This window comes from Corythoichthys intestinalis, chromosome 15, assembly GCF_030265065.1.
Source record: "Corythoichthys intestinalis isolate RoL2023-P3 chromosome 15, ASM3026506v1, whole genome shotgun sequence".
NCBI lineage: Eukaryota > Metazoa > Chordata > Actinopteri > Syngnathiformes > Syngnathidae > Corythoichthys > Corythoichthys intestinalis.
In genome coordinates, this window is record NC_080409.1 from 3325609 (window position 1) to 3347173 (window position 21565).

At 40.2% G+C, this 21565-nt stretch overlaps 1 protein-coding gene across 4 annotated transcripts in view; it reads right to left on the reverse strand.

Moving 5' to 3' along the window:
* setd3 (SET domain containing 3, actin histidine methyltransferase) overlaps positions 1 to 21565 on the reverse strand; it is a 188662-nt gene that overhangs the window by 129377 nt on the left and 37720 nt on the right. For all 4 annotated transcript variants that reach the window (XM_057859667.1, XM_057859670.1, XM_057859668.1 and 1 more), the window contains exon 3: positions 9228 to 9320. In XM_057859667.1, the coding sequence (XP_057715650.1) occupies positions 9228 to 9320 (93 nt within the window). The remainder of the gene's footprint in view (positions 1 to 9227; positions 9321 to 21565) is intronic.

Here is a 21565-nt window from a genome sequence, read left to right on the forward strand (position 1 = left end):
ACTATCAGAGGTCTCGTATGTTGTGAAGCCAGCACTCAAATGACCGTGAAGTACAATGGATGGACTAGTAAACAGGGAGCTACGGCGTTAGTCGAGGGACAAAACACACTCATTGGCTTGATTTCTAATTAATCTAAAACTCGCCTTTGACTCCTTAGTGTGTATTTCAATCACTACCTTACATAGTTGAAGACACTGTGGAAGAACGGCAGGGAGCCCATGTGACGTCACCGCTCGGCGACGTCAACAATGGCGAGCTACTAGTTCATTTTTTTGATTGAAAATTTTACAATTTTTATTAAAACGAAAATATTAAGAGGGGTTTGATATAAAATTACTATAACTTGTACTAACATTTATCTTTTAAGAACTACAAGTCTTTCTATCCGTGGATCCCTTTAACAGAAAGCATGTTAATCATGTCGATGCCAACTTGTGGATTTATTGTTATAATAAACAAATACAGTACTTATGTACAGTATGTTGAAAGTATATAGCCGTCTGGTGTCTTTTCTATTTCAACAATAATTTACAGAAAAATATGGCATATTTTAGAGATGGTTTGAATTGTAATTAATTACAATTTTTAAGCTCTGATTAATTCGATTAAAAAATTTTAATCGTTTGACAGCCCTAATTTCATTATTTTCCTAATAAAGAGACTGTGCGTTCCCAGCAGCAGTGAGCGCTGGCGTTGTCATAGCATTCTGTTTGGTGGATGTAGATACATAGGTCACAGCTGATGAAACCTTGATAAATACGCTTTCTTGGAATTTTGGGACACTCTAAAAATGGGTCATACGCATGTGCCGGTATGATATTCTGACAGTATGATAACCTTAAGCCAAAATATCATGGTTTCACGGTATTGCAATTCCAGTTCGAAAGCGTTACTTTGAGATATCTGGGATTAAAAAAAAAAAATCCTATAGAACAGGATTTTAATTTTTCAAAACATGTTAGCAATTTGGAACATAAGTGCAATTTTAAGTTAATATAAATAAAAAATTAAAAAAATCTAAAAAAAAAATTGAAATAAATGCAATCCTTTAGGTGAGCCAAACCCCACAGCCACATCTCAACATTATGACCATCAGAACAAAAATAATTTAATCATTTTCCATAAAAAGCATGTGTGTATGACTCGTATCATGTTTACATTATACACACACTCGCTTTCTCAACAGACAGTTGCCAGAGAGAAACACCACGTTTTACCACCACTAGACACAGTAAACACGCTGGAGTTAACGCTCGTAGCTGGTGGAAAACATTCATGACAGCATTTTAACCTTTAAATTTGTATAAATGCAAAATCATATGGGAAGTATTGCCTCCTCGGCAGCCACTCTTTGCAAACGTCTTACATGTCGGCTGGCCCTCCTCCTCCTCTAAGCCGCGGCCGTCTGTAACTTTTCTGTAGCCGAAGTATTTCCATACCAGCGATTTAGTTTTCTTCTATGAGGGGAAAAAGGTTAGGAGTTTCACCTCCTCCAGCCATCGTGTAGCATACCTGACTCACTGACACTGTGCAAAAACCGGTGGGGGAGGGTTGAGCCTGACAGCTGCAAGTGAAGGATTTCTCCATGCATTTTTGGGACATAAAAAATAGCTAACACCTTAGGGATGGCATGACGGAAAATTTTTGTGGTTCTGAAACCGGTAATCGGCACGTTTAGTCTCACACCTCATGAATGAGATCTTGATGTACGTTTGTGTAGAACTGTAGATTACAACAACAAAATATTCCGTTCTCGCCGAAACTAGTAAAGCTAGGGGGACCATATTTTGATTTCCAAAAAACAGGACACTTGGCCTGGACGATGCCTCATCACTTTAATATATTTAAAGTGTGCCTCCTCTGTCTGGATAGAAAAAATTAGTTTTATATACACATATATATATATATATATATATATATATATATAAAAAAGTAGCCATGTAACCAAAGACACAAATTCAAATTCACATACAGTGGGGAGAACAAGTATTTGATACACTGCCAATGGGTTTTCCCATTGGCAGTGTATCAAATACTTGTTCTCCCCACTGTAGGTTACCTCATAGGCTTTGTTATTCCTAAAATAATAACGCAAAAAACACTGGCTTAAATAGTGATTTTAAAAATGCCTCTTCTGTATTGGCGAATAATTGAATCCTTGAACAAAATAATAGCTGTATTTTCAATTCTTACTGTACGTATAAATCATCTGAAACAATTTTCTAAATAATACCTCTTCTGTAGAATTTAGCTTGAACAAAAAGCTCATTTCTCATTCCAGTACAATAATGTAAATTAAACCGTGGCTTCAAAACTATCACGACAGTTGTTGTTGACAAATTTTTATTCCCACTCAATTATTATTCTCATTCAATATTCCAAATTGCACCCAACCAAATAACCGAAATAAACAGACGAAAAATTAAACCAGCACGTTTCCAAACGCAGCATTTCAAAACTTAATATACCATTATGCCTAGTGCGGCTTACCTTACTGACAGCTAGCACCAGTAGCCGAGGTAAAAATCAAACATTGCTATAAAAGTTTACAATCCAGGGTCCCCCCAGGATTGATAAATCTACAGCAGGGAGAACAAGTATTTGATACACTGCCGATTTTGCTGGTTTTCCCACTTGCAAAGCATGTAGAGGTCTGTAATTCGTATCATAAGTTCTCTTCAACTGTGAGGGACGGAATCTAATACAAAAATCCAGAAAATTACGTTGTATGATTTTTAAATAATAAATTTGCATTTAATTGCATAAAATAAGTAGGGCTGTCAAAATTATCGCATTAACGGGCGTTAATTAATTTTTTTAATTAATGGTAAATGGTGTTATATAGCGCTTTTCCACCTCACGTTAAAATATTTGACGCAATTAACGCATGCACTAAATGACCCGCTCGCACATTGCCTCAAACAGATTACAATGAGGCCGTTTATGGACATTAAGAGTGAAGAGAATGCCACCGGCCGCTTGCGGGCAGCGCCGTTCCATACTCATGTTATTTCTTTTAAACGTGGGAGAATTAGTAGTTGTGAGACGTTTATGCTGTATTCACAATGGAATGCAAATTGCTATTTGTGCTCCACACATATTTCGGTAAGTTTTCTTTCTTTTAGTGGCATTTATGTGTCTCTTATGGTATTTTGGGTAAGATATGTACAGATATATGTTATACAGTAAAGGCGAGTGGACACAGGCGTTCTTTGGACCGCGCCGTTTATTGGCATAAGCTTCTCCTTCACAACAAACATAAGTATCGTTTAGTGAAAGCACAACAAAAATAATATTCCTATCTTTCCAAAAAAAAATAATGTTCACAAAAAGAAAAGCACTTCAGTCAATAGTAATGAGGCCCTATGCTGACACACAGTTAAACAACAATGCAAAATGAACTGGCATTCCATATCAAAATAGCTATGCAAAATACAGGTAAAACTTAGACTTTGGTCACTCTATTTTTGTTATTGTTATTTTTATTCTTATTATTATTATTGTTTTATTAACTCTACCTTTGATTGAAAATTTTACAAATTTTATTATAACAAAAACATGAAGAGGGGTTTTAATATAAAATTACTATAACTTGTAACTGTAACAATTATCTTTTAGGAACTACAAGTCTTTCTATCCGTGGATCACTTTAACAGAAAGAATGTTAATAATGGCGTTTGTGGATTTATTGTTACACTAAACAAATACAGTACTTATGTACAGTATGTTGTATGTATATATCCGTCGTGTGTCTCATCTTTCCATTCCAACAATAATTTACAGAAAAATATGGCATATTTTAGCGATGGTTTGAATTGCGATTAATTACGATTAATTAATTTTTAAGCTGTAATTAACTCTCTTAAAAATTTTAATCGTTTGACAGCCCTAAAAATAAGTATTTGATACATCACAAAAATCAAACTTAATATTTTGTACAGAAACCTTTGTTTGCTATTGCAGATACCAAACGTTTCCTGTAGTCTTGTAGGTTTGCACACACTGCAGCAGGGATTTTGGCCCACTCCTCCATGCAGATCTTGTCCAGAGCCTTCAGGTTTCGGGGCTGCTGCCGGGCAACACGGACTTTCAGCTCCCTCCATAGATTTTCTATCGGGTTCAGATCTGGTGACTGGCTAGGCCACTCCAGGACCTTAAGAGGTTTCTTACGGAGCCACTCTTTAGTTGCCTTGGCAGTGTGCTTTGGGTCGTTGTCATGCTGGAAGACCCAGCCAGGACCCATCTTCAGGGCTCTCACTGAAGGAAGGAGGTTGTCAGCAAGATCTGGCGATACATAGCCCCATCCATACTCCCCTCAATACGGTGCAGTCGTCCTATACCCTTGGCAGAGAACCAGCCCCAAAAAATGATGTTTCCTCATCCATGTTTTACGGTTGGGATGGTGTTCTTGGGGTTGTACTCATCCTTCTTTTTCCTACAAACAGGACGAGCCGAGTTTAGACCAAAAAGTTCAATTTTGGTCTCATCCGACCACATGACCTTCTTCCATTGCTCCCCTGGATCATCCAGATGGTCAGTGGCAAACTTCAGACGAGTCTGGACATACACTGGCTTCAGCAGCGGGACCTTGCGTGCGCTGTAGAGTTTTAATCCATGACGGCGTAATGTGTTTCCGATGGTTTTCTTCGAGACTGTGGTTCCAGCTCTCTTCAGGTCATTGAACAAGTCCTGCCGTGTAGTTCTGGGCTGATCCCTCACTTTCATCATGATCAGTGATGCCCCACGAGGTGAGATCTTGCATGGAGCCCCAGAACAAGGCAGACTGACCGTCAACTTGAACTTCTTCCATTTTCTAATAATCGCTCCAACAGTTGTTACCTTCTCACCAAGCCGCTTGCTTATTTTCCTGTAGCCCATCCCAGCCTTGTGCAGGTCTATTAGTTTATCCCTGATGTCCTTACACAGCTCTTTGGTCTTGGCCATTGTGGAGAGGTTGGAGTTTGTTTGTTTGAGCATGTGAACAGGTGTCTTTTATACAGGTAACAAGTTCAAACAGGTGCAGTTACTTCCGGTAATGAGTGGAGAACAGGAGGGGTTCTTAAAAAAAAGAACTAAGAGCAGAAATATTTACTAGTTGGTAATGTATCAAATACTTATTTCATGCATTTAAATACAAATTGATTATTTAGAAATTATACAATGTGATTTTCTGGATTTTCATATTAGATTCCGTCCCTCACAGTTGAAAAGAACTTATGATACAAATTACAGACCTCTACATGGCTTGCAAGTGGGAAAACCAGCAAAATCTGCAGTGTATCAAATACTTGTTCTCCCCACTGAAAATTCAAGACTTTTAAGACCTTTTTTAATGCCATTTCAACTGAAAATTAATACTTTTCTCGCACCCATTATTTTGATCATATTGAATCATATTAAATAAATAAAGCACTGAACATCAAATTTAACCTCAATTACTAAGTGTGTTTGACAAAAGAATGCACATATATTGAAGATACAATTAAAACACATTTAAAGTAACATTATAAAGTGTCAGAATTTTTTTAAACACACACACGCACACAATAATTATGAACAAAAAGAGGAGGAGGACAGGACTCAGACCAGCCATCTTCTGTAACAGGCTAGTCGCTAGTGCACCTGCCAAGACCCCAGTGAACATGGCTAACTCTCGAATTAAAACGGCGAAATTCACATTAATTCGAAAGGCAAACCGAAATGTTTAAGCAGGTCCACTGCCTTCGCATGACCCATAAACTGCAACCTAAAGTATCTGGATGTAACTTGAGCTCCTATCACATACTTCAAAACAATGGGAATATAGCGGGACTTAACCGTGCAGCAGTTGTGTGTGAAAACAATTTCCCGTGTCGACTGACATGGGAAGCAGTGTGCGTGAAAGCAGGCGTTAAATTCCCGGGTCACAGCAGATGGCTGACGACTTAAATATCATAGCGGCGGCCGATGTAACTTCCTCCCTCTTCACAGTAAGAGGAAAAGCGGTAAACAAACATCGCAATTATAAAAATAGCAAGCTGGAAACAGCTAAATAAAACTGAAAACATGACCAAAATTAAAACGTCAATTATTACGTCGGGCCTGGCCAGGGTTCAGGCGCTGTATGGTCATTGCATAACCAGAGCGTGCCTATACGCCCTTTTTAATCTTCCCCTCTGCGCAAAACCGCATCTGTTTATTTATATTTAAGAAACTTTTCCAGCGTTATTTTGTTGTGTAAATAAATTTATAATGATCGTGAAAATATGTAGTCTATTTAAACATTAAGAAAATGTGCCTTTTTTTCTGCCAACTGAGAATTTGTTATAAAAGACAAGCTTTTATGCAGACATCATCACAAATGCCACGCAAAACGCGTTCGGGCTTTAATACCCGCGGACCAGTTCGGCTCGGGCTGGACTTTTTAGGCCCGATTTTACCTCTACCTTAAAGTCTTGATGAGCTTAAATTGGCTGCAGTTACGAAGTTGGGAATGCTCCCTCCGGAAAAAAAAACACGATTTGACCAACATTATGTATAACAAACTTTTCCAGCGTAATTTCATCGTGTAAATGCATTTATAATGATCATAAAAATATGTAGACTATTTAAACATTAAGAAAATGTGCGTTTTTTTTTCTGCCAACTAAAAATTCGTTACAAAAAACAGTTACGACATCGGGAACGCTCCCTCTGGAAAAAAACGCAATATGACCAACATTGTGACAGCCGATGCCGACCAAAAATGACGTAATATCCGAAACAGATCACCAATGGACTCATTTGAAGTATATGAATGGTGGTCTGTTTTGGTGTTCAGGATCCACAATACTTCTGCCTGCAGGGTTTTTGTTCCACCGACAAACGGACGCATTCCCGATGCAGAGGTGGAATGGATTCTCCGTTTTGCCGGTTGTGGTGGTTTGGCACGCACCAGTTGCATTTCGATTTGTAGTGCAGTGCATCATTTTCGTTAAGGATTAAAAAAAAAAAAAAAACTTCGTCACGGATATAATTTAGGTTGCACTGAGATGTACTTGAAAATTAAGACCACGGTGAAAAAAATCCAGACTTACAACAGCTAATTCAATATTTTTAATACCTTTAATAATGGAAAACTAAATTCAATGCGCGGGTCCAATGCAATCATCGGCAGCGTAATGATGCGACACCAAACAGGATTTAGCAAGTGTATATACCGATAGCCTGTGAGCTCGTGTATTCACGACTCACGAAGGTTTCTTAGTGAATGAGAACTGACAGTTGATGCCATGACAAAGAAAGTCTGTGACTGGGCACGCATACGCAAAATTGTATCCAAAGTAGAAAACACGTATTTTCGACTTCATTAGAGTTTTAGGTACATAAGAATTTGATTAGAAACGTATTGAACAAAAGTCTTAACAACTGAGCAGGCTCTTTGGGAACACGTCATAGACCCGACAGTACAGTAGTATTCAGTGCAAATTGTCAGTCAAATAAAGACATTTTCATAAATGTATAAAAAAAATAAAAAAAATAAAAAAACGCGACACCCATGACAGGATGTAAAAAGTGTACATTCTGGGCAAAATAGACCCCAAACACATTTTGTGGTCTCAGGACGAGCTCTGACGCACGGGACGGGACCGGACGGGAGGTAACATCGGTTTGGGCATCAAATATGGATCTGGCGACTGAATCGACCGAAGCTTTTCCAAATAACGGCTTTTATGCAACTCATCCAATGAGTTCACAGCGTCTGAAAGCACCTGGGCTTCCATAATTTGCAAGTTTAGAAACTACCATCAATGAAAATACATACACAATATGGCGGCACAATACAGCGATCACGTGATTGTGTGACGTTGGTGATTGGGGTCTATAGGACTTTTGTTCGTCCTAGGAAAGCTTTTTAGAAGGCTATTACAATCTTTACTAGTCCTTAAACTGTGCAACAAGAGGCATTGATTGAGAGCCAGGCGAGTGGGCCAAGTTCTAGCGGCAAAGAAGCTGAGCAACGTCGCTCCCAACCAGATTAAAGGCGACTGGCAAACGGGGTGCGGAAGTCACGGAAAAAATGTGACGAAATGAGAAAGTGGTCGTGCCTAAGCTAATCGCGATACAAGTCAAATTATCGGACGGTATATAAAAAGGAGGGCGGTAATTTTCCAGGCTGTGATTAATCCTTGCATGCGTGCGTACATTTGTGCGTGGTTTAAAGGTGACACTTCTAACATGAAAATTCGCTGGATTAAAGCATTCGCAAGCGATGTGAACAAAAGAATTATTGACACCGCATGCTTGACAAAAAGCGATGTGCACTTTGTTTTTTTGTACTAAGTGTAAAGCTTGCGGTTAGTGGCTTAGTAAACTTACTTCCGATGAGCATTTCAAAATAAAAGCACGTCATGTTCAGACTTCTGGAGGCAATCTCACATACTTCTGATTCTACACTAAGAATAAACTTAAAATGACACCCATTTTGAAAAATCAGATTGGCAATGACAATATGATGTAATAAATGATAATAATTTGGCTTCAAATTTGCTGCATGTACACTTTGCAGGACAATATGACAGTCATTTTGGATCAAATTAACAATTTTAAGTTTTGATGCCCTGACCACCGACTGGGAAAAATAGCTGCCGAATTACTTGTCTTTCTATCCGTGGATCCCTTTAAATGGCCAATTGAAATAAAAGCAGTATAGCCTAATGTGTGTTTGTGTGCGTGCATGTATTTCAGAAAATGCTTAAGGGGGGAAAAAAAACACCTGAAACCTAGACGTAAACACTTGTTTGAGTAATCATGTCACAGCAGCCATTAAAATTCGGTTGTCTGATACATCCTCTGTTTGTAGTGTACTGTTCAAGCACTTTTTGCTGTAAGTCATGTGTTACAATGGCATTTTTGCTCAGTGGCCATTTTGATATTTATAATATTGTTCATTGTTTAAGTCATACAACCTGTTATAACTGTTCATAATTGAATGCTTATTGTTTACAAGATATTTTCATATATGTTTACACCGCATGTACAATTGTTAGATATGTTAAATTGAAAGCTGGTAAATAAAGCAACGAGAAATGTTTGATTTGTATTTCTTGCATTGATTCAGATTTTCAAATTATATAACAGTCCGCTTGGGCGAATTTATCGTCAGTTATCCTTATCACGGTAAATTGAGCAGATTTACCTATATAAGTACTTAAGGCCATATCGCCCAGCCAAAGAGTTCAAAGAGGACCAAGAAACAACGAATTACCCTTCTGTTTCTTTCGGATCTTCTCCACCAAGCTTCGTATTTCGACGTATTCCTGCCACTCTTCACTCGCTGACGGGGCTTCAATGCTGCACTCTGAAAAAAAAAATAAAGAAAAAGTATTAATACAAGCACGCCACATTTAGGCTGATTTATGCTTCTGTGCTGAAGTGACAGCGGACCTAGGCCATTAACTCAGACTCTACTGTGTAGCCTGACGTGCAAAAAATCCTGACAACGCGTCACGTCAACTCACGTGGCGTGAACGTCGAAGGACTGTAATTAGTCCACTCAGAACGTAGTTTCCGGTTCAGCACAACAGCACCGCCGTTTTTAAACTTTCGCAAACGTCTTCTGTGTCGTCTACGCTTCAACATTTATGTTCAACCCGAGGAACGGCTTCAGACAACTGCTGGAGTTCCTGGCGGCCTCATACCGACCTTGCAGGGGGGCAGGTGCCAGGAGGGGCACAGACTGGCCAACACCATTTTGCTGCACATCAATGGGTCCCTCTTCAACTGTTTTGGTGCCAACTTCTCCAAGGATGTGACTTTAGAAGCAAGGAAGAACAAGGCGGACCGGAGTGGTGGTCCCCCTTTTTAAGAAGGGGACCGGAGGATGTGATCCAATTATAGAGGGATCACACTCCTCAGCCTCCGCAGCAAAGTCTATTCAGGAGTGCTGGAGAGGAGAGTTCGTCAGGAAGTCAAATCTCGGATTCAGGAGGAGCAGTGTTGTTTTTGTCCCGGCCGTGGAACAGTGGACACGCTCTACACCCTATGCAGGATCCTTGAGGGTGCATGGGAATTGGCTCAACCAGTGTTTTGTGGTTTTGGAGAAGACGTTTGACCATGTGCCTCGAGGAGTCCTATGGGGGCCGCTTCAGGAGTACAAGGTACCGAGCCCCTTCATAAGGGCTGTTTGGTCCCTGAAAGACCAGTGTCAGAGTTTGGTCCGCAATGCAGGCAGTAAGTCGAATTCATTCCCAGTGAGGGTTGGACTCCGCCAAGGCTGCCCTTTGTCACCAATTCTGTTCATTATTTTTATGGACAGAATTGTATGCACAGTCAAAGCGTTGAGGGTGTCCGGCTTGGTGGCCTCAGCATTGTATCTCTGCTTTCTGAAGATGATGTGGTGCTGTTGGCTTCATCAAGCTGTGACCTCCAACTCTCACTGGAGCGGTTTGCAGCCGAGTGTGAAGTGAAGTGGTTGGGATGAAGATCAGCACCTCCAAATCTGAAACCATGGTCCTCAGCCGGAAAAGGGCCCACTCCGGGTCGGGGATGAGCTCCTCCCCCAAGTGCAGGAGTTCGAGTATCTTGGGTTCCCTTTCACGAGTGAGGGTAGGAGGGAGTGGGACCTCGACAGGCGGATCAGTATCGTGTCTGCAGTGATGCGGACTCTGCACCTGTCCATAGCGGTGAAGGAGGAGTGGTGGCTCTTTGTTTATTGATCGATCTATGTTTCTACCATCACCTATGGTCACGAGCTGTGGGTCGTGAACAAAGAACAAGATCCCGGATACAAGCGGCCGAAATGAGTTTCCTCCGTAGGGTCATCCGGGAGGGGCTCAGAGTAGATCCGCTGCTCCTCCGCATTGAGAGGAGCCAGATGCGGTGACTTGGGCATCTGACCAGGATGGGACGCCTCCCTGGTGAGGTGTTCCGGGCACATCTCTCTGGGTGGAGGCCGCGGGACCGGCCAAAGACACATGATCGGATCGAATAATAACTATGAAATGGGAGAACGAGTCGACAAAATCTTGTATGTTGACCACAAAAAATGTCGCCAATTTTGGCCCCGCCTTTTATGCTCTGACAGAAATTTGTTATCCATCCCTCTCCTAACCAGAGGCGGGTAAAGTACCCACAACTTTTACTCAGGTAAGAGTCACGTTACTTCAAAATAATATTACTCATGTGCAAGTAAAAGTAGTCATTCAAAAGAACTACTCAAGTACAAGTAAAACAAATATTAAAAACAATACTCAAGTATTATAAAATAATGTTGTTGGACAGAAGAATTCAAAATTATGTGGAAATTCTGGAATCGAAATAATAAACGGATCAAAACATTAAAGGGATCCTCTATTTTTAAAGGGTATGAAAACGCAAAGGGGGTGTGAGACATCAATAGAACCGTTATGTGCCAAGATAACAAATATTGATAAAGTTAACAAAAAAATCAATCACATTAATGAGCAATTATTGAAAATAGATAAAAGATGACGAACATTTCCGAAAGTGTTCCAGAAACAGCCGAATGGGGCAGAGACGTCATAACAAGGAAACAAAAGGTCGAGGCAGGTGCCATCGTTGTTTATTGATGAGAGAGTTGCGTTCGTGTTTTATCAAAAAATCGCTAAAATGGTTCAAACCTGTCATGCTATGTGCCATTTGTCGCAATGTAGTACCCATGAGTTCCAGAACGCGAGAAAAAGAGCTGGACTACGCAGACAATGAATAAAGTTCGTCCGTGCTGAGGGCTAATTTTGCAGACCCGACCTCCGGTACGGTTTTGTGTGGTGCACATTTTACACCTGAAAGCTATACGAACTATGGGCAAATGAAATCAGGTTTTGCTAAGAAATTGCTGCTGAAAGCAGATGCGGTGCCCGGTGAAAGAGGACGATGACTGGCTCTGATGAGACCACCTCACCACCCCAGGCAAAGCAAAGGAGGGAAATGGCCAGAGTGAGTACTCTTTTATAATAGAAAACATATCACGCATTGGATATAGGACTGGACACATGTATAAATTATCGCTCGTAAAATATATAGAACAAACCCTCTAATCCCATTCATGTTTGTGTCGGTTGGCGGAGCGAAACCGATGATAGCATATTAAATGATAATTATTCTATACATTGCTTTATTTTGCGGTCACGGTGTATCAGCTTCACAAAAAGAAATGCAAAACAAACCATTCGGTGATTCTGTTGCCGCCGGTGTTTCATCAGTGTGATTGCTCCCCTCAATGATCCTTTCATTAGGCTGCATTGGCTTTCGTTTGGGCTCAAATTGATAACCCAAAACACCAAAGAAAGTTTCATAACTCTCCTCGTCACCATTAGAAGAATGTTCGTTACGTCAGATTCGTTGCTGCAAATAGAAACAAAATTGTCCGCCATCATCGCCGCCATTCAGTACTAAGCACTGAGCCGGTTGTTTCCCTATAGTGACGTCACGCACACAATATGCTAGATTTCCGGCATCTCGGGAGCGGGTCCTTTTAACTTGACAAACGACCTAATTTCTATCATTTTCTTGGTGTTGCGATGTGTGTAATTACACGAAGTGGAATGATATGAATTCAAAAGGCATGCGTTGATGGATAAATGATGGAATATTAGCATTTCCCCAGGTGTTGTCATACCCTTTAAGACAAGTAACTCTTAAAAGATAAATGTTAGTATGAGTTATAATTGATATTAAAACCCCTCTTAATGTTTTTGTTTTAATTAAGTTTGTAAAATTATTTTAAGTGATAGGTCGCCGTTCTTTCCGTCGCAGTGCGTGACGTCACTGGTCCCGTTGCCAAAATTCCAGCGTGTCACTCGTTAGCTTTCCCAAGTTGTCGTCAGTTGTACCCTTCCTATTTGAACCAGATCTGAAAAGTGAAGAGCAGGACAGCACTGCCGGTCGTTCACAAGACAAGCTTCAGGGAAAAATGCGTGCAGCAAATACCTGATAAGACAAAAGTTGGCCAAAACTGGTGATGCGAGAGTGTATGCTGTTTGGAACTCCGGTTGGGAGCGAGAGTGTATGCTGTTTGGAACTCCGGTTTTATTAGCAGATATTCAAGGTAAGCATATTGCGTTTTCAAACTTATCCCAATATAATTATGTAGATTGTTAGCATCCAGAGCTGTCGTGTGCTTTACATACAGTACAGGCCAAAGAGCACACCTTGTGTAATCCATGTCTTGTACATTGTAACGCGTGGTAGCTAGGATATGTGTATAAAAGTACCAAAAAGGGGAGAAGCTTCCACTATGCACATTTATTCACAAAAAATATTTCCACCTTGACCACTCTTCACTCGGGAGCTCAGCAGTACGCAAACACGCGTTCCCTGACGAACTCCAACATTGTTGTGAGGTCCACGTCAGAGTCACTGTCGTCACTGTAGCGTGCCATAGTGCTTTAATTGTTTAGTATGATTTGGGGAAAACTCCTACGAAGAATAGTCGACAAATAAGATAGCAATAGTAATCCAAATCCGCGTTTTTTACCCACTCGAAGATCCAGGAATTAGACCGACCCCATGGCAATGTCGCAGCCGCATCAGGCCGTCGATTCCACAAAATAGACTGATCCGAAAAGCCGCTGTGGGACCGACGAATCAAATAAATGGACAGATCCAAAACCAATATTGCAGACGCAGTGGGACCGTCGGATCCAGAAAATAGACGGATCCCTTACTTGACTGTGGATCCAGAAAAAATGTTTGGGCGCCAGTTGTAACGCGTGGTGGGTAGGATACGTGCATACAGGGACCAAAAAGGGGGAGAAACTTCCACTTATGCACATTTATTCACTAAAAATAATAATTCCACCTTGACCACTCACTCCACTCCCCTTGTTTCCATTTGACTGGAAATTGCATCCAAAAGCAGCACATCGTGGCATTTTACTTCGCGAGTTTAGTCAGCAATGAGCAATTGTTGAACACGCTACACTTTTGGAAAGATACCAATTACGTCATCACTGCGAGCCCGCAAACCATGGCGCCAACTATCGATCAAAATATGGACTAAATATTGCCATTGATTTAACATTTTATGTGTTTCTAACAACATATTTTAGTACAAGAGAACAATTGTGGTTTATTAGAGCCTACATGTATTTATGTTAGAGGATCACTTTAACAAATTCAAGTCTGTCACGATTTCGGCTTATATGGGTAACACATAAGAAATCGCATTATGAAGCTACTCTTTCGTAAGGTCCTGGCTATGCTACGTGTTGTATAAGAGGCCAGAGGTGTTCATTACTTTCGGATTCAACATCAAAGACAGTTGCCGCTGCCATTTTCCAAATGCTATTTAACCCTTAATGTCCTGTCATTCCACGCGGCCACAGACATGTATCTGTTGACATTCTTGTGGTATTTATTAGGGGTGGAAACCTTTTGGTACCTCATGATACGATTTGCAATAAAAAGCTTACGATAACGATGATCTCACAATATGGCGATGGCACGATTGCCGCTACATTGGTCAGGAAATCATTCCTGACCAAGATATTGTACAAAACAACTAAAAAACGGAAAACCTAGCTATTTTCATCTTTCTGCTGTAAGTTTATCACTAGTAGACGTCCAATCATTTTGAACTGGGAGGGTAGCAGCGAATGAACCCCTTCCCATTCAAATAGGCCCCTCCCACTTCCATGGACGTCAGTGGCAGCCAATGCCAGGCAAAAAGGTCATCTTGGGAGATTTGAGATAATTACCTGTTGATTTTGGGTTATTCTATGGGTCCCTTCCTGTTGATTTGGGGTTACAGAAGAGGAAGTGACCCTGGAATGTATAGGCACTGACTCAAACTCAACAGTAAGTGGCCTGTAAATGCCTTAAAATGAAGGGAAAGTGAGAACCCTCCAGACCTATCTTGAACAAAGTGACCCTCACTGCTGAATAAGATTTTGTATTACTGCCTATGTAAACAATGGCAAAAAACGAGCAAAAATTAAATTGCCATCATATAAACATGCATTTTTGTGCATAATATTTATGTGCTTACTTCTTACTGAAATTTTGTATAAAAGGGCTGAGAACAATCTTTACTGTTTGTAAAGTGAGGCGGGGCACACTGTTGATTGCTACAGCTCTCTTAGCAGCTAGGTTACTACATGAGCAAAACATCCTATTTGTGGTCCAAATCCATCAGTGTCACGTACTGAATTACAGTGTTTCCCACAGGATTTTAGGAGACTGTGGTGGGAGGGTCTCTGACCCTCGGGGTAGGGTGTGTGTGTACATTTTCAAGCCTGGTGTATCTCTTTAGGGCATTTTGAGACTACTGAATGTAATATAAATTGCTGTATGCGGTGTTGCCGGATCGTGCCAAATGCAGCAGAATGCAGCAGACAGTAGTCCCGTAGCCTGGTACACCAGACTCCGCCGTAAATTCGGTTTAACATGACCAAAAACACATCGAGTCGCTGAAACCAACAGTCTCGCGCTAGCAATGTTGAATATGTTGAAATGTCTCTCGCTAGTTTCTTGTCGCTTTACCGACGTCGCGTCAGCCCGTCGCTGATTGGTCTGCTCCGCTGTCTATTTGCTGTGGCTGGCTCCTCCCTGGAAATTTTTTTCTGCTGAATGGTGGCCAGACTCATACTCTCATAGCCAGGCATGAAAATGGGTCAGGGGTTAAAAAGGTGAGAAGGGTGAGAAGGAAATATGTTCCAGTACACTGTACAACCCAACAAAATATTGAGCTCTGTCGACCCACACTGTGTTTCAGCAGGGCCGTGCAGAGACCGGTGGAGGGGCGGGTGCTCGTAGATCAAAAGGGTTTCATGAACAAGTATTTAATACACCTTAAAACAACATAACTTCAATTTTAACCAGCTTTAGATAATAATTGGCTGCGACTGTGACATACTTTAATTGGGAGGGGGCGCAGTGAATAGAAATCAAAACTGTCATCAACACTTTCTGGCTGTGACTCAGTCAGTCTGCCTCTTTTCTTCCTTCAACCTCTGCATCAAAACTTCCTTCCTCAACTTGTTCATCTGAGAACAAACCACATCAGATGGTCACTGAGTCACCAACAGCAGAGTTTTCTTAAAACTATTATTTCATTATTATCCATACTTAACAACTCTAGCACCTAATGATTAATAAAGCAATGACATAGAATCTTATAGAAAAATAACATTGTAATTGTGTTTATAATTGTATTTAATACCCGACTATCCTTGCAAACTTGTTCTTACCAGGTCTGCTATTCACCAAGCTGATGAGGTATCCACTGCCTTTAGCAGCCTCATCTAACTCCTTTTTATATCCCTCAATCTCCCTTGCCTACGAGGCATGTCTATGTAATGAAATATAAATATTAAAAAAAAACAAAAAAAACAGACTCCCTCGGTGGCTTTTAGTTTTAAAGCTTTCTTAATTTCTTTCTCTCTCAATAACGATGGAGGTCGATTTGTGTTTTTATTATTCATTCAAAAAACAGTTACTTAAATCAAAAACAAAGTTGCTTCAATCAAAATACAGTATATACTTTTAATCCCCAAAAAGTCACTTCAATTAAAAAAATTGTTTTTGATTGCAGAAATACATTTGAGACAAAAAAAAGCATTTGAAAACTATTTTTCTTGATTGAAACAAATGTTTCAATTGAAGTAATGTTGTTTTGCCTTTGGGCTACATTTTGGCTAGGACATTTTTGTCTTTATTATTCAATCAAATAAGTTGCTTCAAACAAAAAAATATATATAAAAAGAAAAACTTTGCACATGTGTCAATCACAGTTTACCAAAGCCTGAGAGGGTTTGAGTAGACTCACTATGAAGCATTTAATAAAGCCAAGCATTTTCTTACTACTTTATTCTTGTTTAAAAATAATTCGGTGGGGCAGTAACATGTTTAAAACTTATCATAATTCTTACATTTTGAAGTGCTTGAAAACCATTTATAAATGATACTTTGGTGAAAAAAGTGAAAAAACATGTCTTGTATATATGTATCTTTTTTCCAATGTAAAATCTGAATAAATGCATTGAACACGGACAAAAAATGGGGCGGGGGGGCGCTACTTCGCGGTTTTCACTTATTGCGGCGGGTTCTGGTCCCCATTAACCGCGAAAACGAGCGATCCCTGTATTTCTGAAAAGCTTTAAGAAGCAGGAGTCATTCCCACCACTCATCGGGCCGGTGTTGTGCCGACACCGGCCGTCAGCTCAAGTCCCAGCCGAAAATAAAGCGTCTCAGGCGGACGACGGGAGCGATGCGAGGCGCCCCCTCCATCCGAGAGCATGCCGCTTAATTTGACTCAACAGTGTGTTTCTTCGTTTATATTACCGCTAGATACACAAGCTTGACGCCAATTTAACGGGAGCTTTTTTTTTTTTTTTATGGGAGATTTGGCTAGCTCTGGTAGTGTTCAACGCAAGCTGCAAAGAATGGCAGTAACTTTTTTATATCGCAAAATGTGAAAACGATTGAAACCATTACTCACCAGATTCAATCTGCTGGCAAATACAGGCAAGTGTGTATGCTGCGCTCTGGTCTGCCCCGGTGTGGATAAGGCCTGGTTTTTGTTTTCACAGCTTTGCAATACAACCAAAGGCTCTCCGAGCACTCCATGTACACGTAAGGAGTGCGCGTGTTTGGAATAATGGAACGCAGCTTGGGCCGATGATTGGTTCTCGTCAGCGAAGCATCTAGAAGGATTTGCTGACTGTCCAAGTGTCACTTTTTTAAAGAACCGATTTCTTAAGCGCTCAGTTTACGTACTAAGTTAATCACATGATGATAATAATAATAATAATTAAATAAAACCTCCTGACCCCCCCCCCTCCGCCCAAAAAGAATTGTCCTCGGATCTACGCAATTCACGCAGGTCGCCCTTTTTTACTTCAAAACGGCAAATTTCGCCGAAAGGTGAGAGATTTTCATGCCTGCATAGCACAGCTATGAGTCTGGTGTACCAGGCTAGTAGTCCCGTCTATGAGCGCGACCTGTTGGCGCGTGTGTCTGTGTATGTGCACGCATGCACGCGCGCGCGAGCGAGAGTGGAGTGGGCTACAGCTGTGTAATCGGCTGACTGACGCATCTGATTATTATCTTTTTTTTTCGGCGGGGGGGGCAAATGAGACTGTGGAGGGCCCAAACGAGAGGGCCGCCACAGTCTCGTTCATTGGTGGGAAACACTGGAATTAACAATATTTGCAGCATTATCTATAGTCACTGGTATGGATTGATTTGGCCTGCTTAACTCCCATTCAGTCATGGTGGTTTATAATTCATCGATGTAGTATATGGACTTCGTGTCCCATAATCACTCTGGGCTCACGTAGCCAATGGCATGGGACGTAGCACATCAGTTTGCTATGTCATGATATCTAGTGTGTGCGCGCATTAAAAAAGTTAGCAAACGCCACAGAAGTACGGTGGCCCTGCTGTGCAAAACACAACGGCAAATTAAAAACCAAATTATAAAACACAACTGCAAATCACATAACAAAAAAACAAATTAAAAAACACAACGCCAAATTAAAAAACACAATTGCAAATCACATAACAAAAAAACAAATTAAAAAACACAACCCCAAATAAAAAAACACAACTGCAAATCACATAACAAAAAAAGTAATTAAAAACACGTCAAATTAAAAAACACAATTGCAAATCACAACAAATTAAAAAAAAAAAAAAACGCCAAATCACATAACAAAATAACAAAACGACAAATCCAAAATGAAATTACATTAAGGCAACCGGAAAATGTAGGTACCGCTCAAAATGTTAACTCATCGCTGATTGGACGAATCCACGTGAAACAGTACTCTCATCGTTGACTGGACAAGAAGGAAGACTCGATTGCAAGAAGGCGCCTACCAGCAGAGATTGTTACTGCGCGCTTTTGGTTAAGTTCAACAGTTGGCCAAAAATACGCAAAACACAACTGAATTCTTGAAGTATAATGCATTGTCAGACCTGTGGAAATCTTCACCTAATTTTTGCAGCGGCTGTGGCAAGAGGTTTCGAAAAGTTTCTAATGTCGATGACGCAAAATGTCCTTCGAGTAAGTAAAACAGTGCAGTATGACTTTCTTTACCTCTGTAAAACGATACATACGTTTACCGGAGAAAGCTAACATTATTCATTCGGTTACCAGGCCTTAAAAAGATTTCCTTGACATGTCCTAATTATGCGCTTTCCTTTTGGGAATAAAGGCATTGCGTAATGCATGCCAATCAAATGATCTACTGCAATGTTGCTATTCCTATTTCAGAGAAAGTTGCAGCCGTTTCCCTGGAAGAAGTTTTGATTTTCACTACAGGGTTAGCAGCATTTCCACCAGCCCCTTCCACGCATCGAGTCCATGACACTCACCGTTCCCACTCGACTACACTTGTGCCAATACATTGTAAGCTTTATTTTTGACACATATGGCCTTTTTAAGCAAAACATCGACTTTGGAATCCAGAATTCACCCGGATTTGGGTGTTTTTAAATGTACTGTATTTACAATGTTTTTGTATAACGTTTTGAGAAACATTCTATGAAATTTTTAAAGTAACAATTAACTCACTGCCATTGACGACGCTGGATGTCAAATCCATTGAAATGGGAGGGTTAGCAAAGGAATGAAGGTTCATTCTGTCACGACACCTATTTTAAATGGATTAAATGTCTACAGGTGATAGATCTAAATTCACAGCAGAGGTATGAAAAGAGCCACGTGGTTATACGTCTGTCATTGTCAATGGCACTCAGAGTTTAGGATTTGTCTTAGTCTTTTTGCACTACTGCATGTTAGCCAAGTAGTAACTCCATGCACCTTAAGAGTTCTGAGGTTGTGGACTCAAATGTGGCCTTCTCTGTTTCATGTTTGATATTGTATTTATTAATAAGCCAGTTCTCACCAGGTACTGTTGACCGGTGTTCTGCCAAAATCTGCTACATCGGCGAAACGTTTACATTAGTCGAAATTGACACCCAAAGTACTAACGTGTGCGCTAAACTTTTGTTTAGATGCATACAGGAATAACGTACTAAAAAAATGCCTGCAGAAAATACTTAAATGTAGTTATATCAAATAAGGACGGTTAAAATACACTACGTGACTAATGTGGTCAACTGCTTCAAAGCTAACACAAAAAAACACAATGGTTAAAAGTATGAGAGGGTAATACATGCAAAAAGTATCTTTGAGGCAGTGAAAAGGTTCTAAATAAATAAATAAAAACAAAAATAGTGAGTACTCGCCGCTTCTAACCGATGTGCGCATGCGTGCTGATGGCCGAACACCGGGTTTGGCCATTCCTTACTATGCGGCGAAACGTCCTCCACAATGCTCAGCGCGCTTGCGCAAGCTCTGGCACGCATGCGCACATCGGTTAGAAGTAGTGAGTACTATTTTTGTTTTTATTCAGTTTTTTAGTACCTTGCACTGTGTTTTTCTGTGTTAGCTTTGAAGCAGTTGACCACATTAGTCATGTAGCGTATTTAAACTGTCCTTATTACTACATTTAAGTTTTCTTAAGGCATTTTTTTAGTACCTTCAGCCTGTTTGCATCCAAACAAAAGTTGAGAGCGCAAGGTAGTACTTTGGGTGTCAAATTCGACTCATATAGAACGTTTTGCCGATGTAGGAAATTTTGGCAGAAGTTCTGAGAAGCACCTAGCTTTATTTTCTCATAGTTTTTCAGGTAAATGTTAAATCTTTAATAAAGTTTTCATTGAAAGTGCCAGACTTAATTTTTAACTCATTTTTATAGTATATATGTTTTTAAACCTTCCATGTTGCTATGCATGTACTGGAAATGGTATTCATTAACTGTACGTTTTCAAGTCAGCCAATACATACAGAAATTGACTACGAAATGCACTGACCACAATACAGTGCCATGAGGACAATAATTTAAAGACCAAGGTGAATACATTTACACGGAAGTGGCCAAAAATTTTGAATTCTTTGTGCTTAACTTTTTGGGTTTCATAATAAGTACCAGGTAAAATGTTACCATAGCACGTTTATTGTGAGGGAAGAAAAGTCACATACTATGAGCGTGTTTCAAAAACACTACAACCCAGCTATTTCCTTCAGAGTAAAATACAATTCTGTGGGTGACTTCCAGTCCTGTGGTTGCTGTAGTCCATGTTGCTGATCAGTGTGCTGTAGGTATTATTCAATATTTGGATCGTTGCACAAGTCTGCAGTTTGCCTTGCCTCAGGAAACACATCCAGTTCTCTTCTCTCCACAACAGGAAATCCAGTCTCTGGAACCAAATATGCAAAATGAGAAAATACAATTAAGGATTTATTACACAGATCAAATTAGACGTCGATCTCAGACATCACTACTAAATGAGTTTAAATTGACAGCATTTCCCCCATTTTGTTTGGAAAAACAGTTCTGATGGAATCATTTAACTGTACTTTGATATATTTCAGAGTCCCAAATAATTGCTTATCAGGTGATGGAATAGTAAACTGATAGGGAGCACTTAATCTTAAGTTGCTTTAACCATGTATACAATCCACACATTTTGATAAGACTAATAATGTGTATATTTTATGATGTAAAATGTGATACAATTCAACATGAAACAATTACCTATGGGGCAAGAGATGGTTCATATGATATCTCTCCA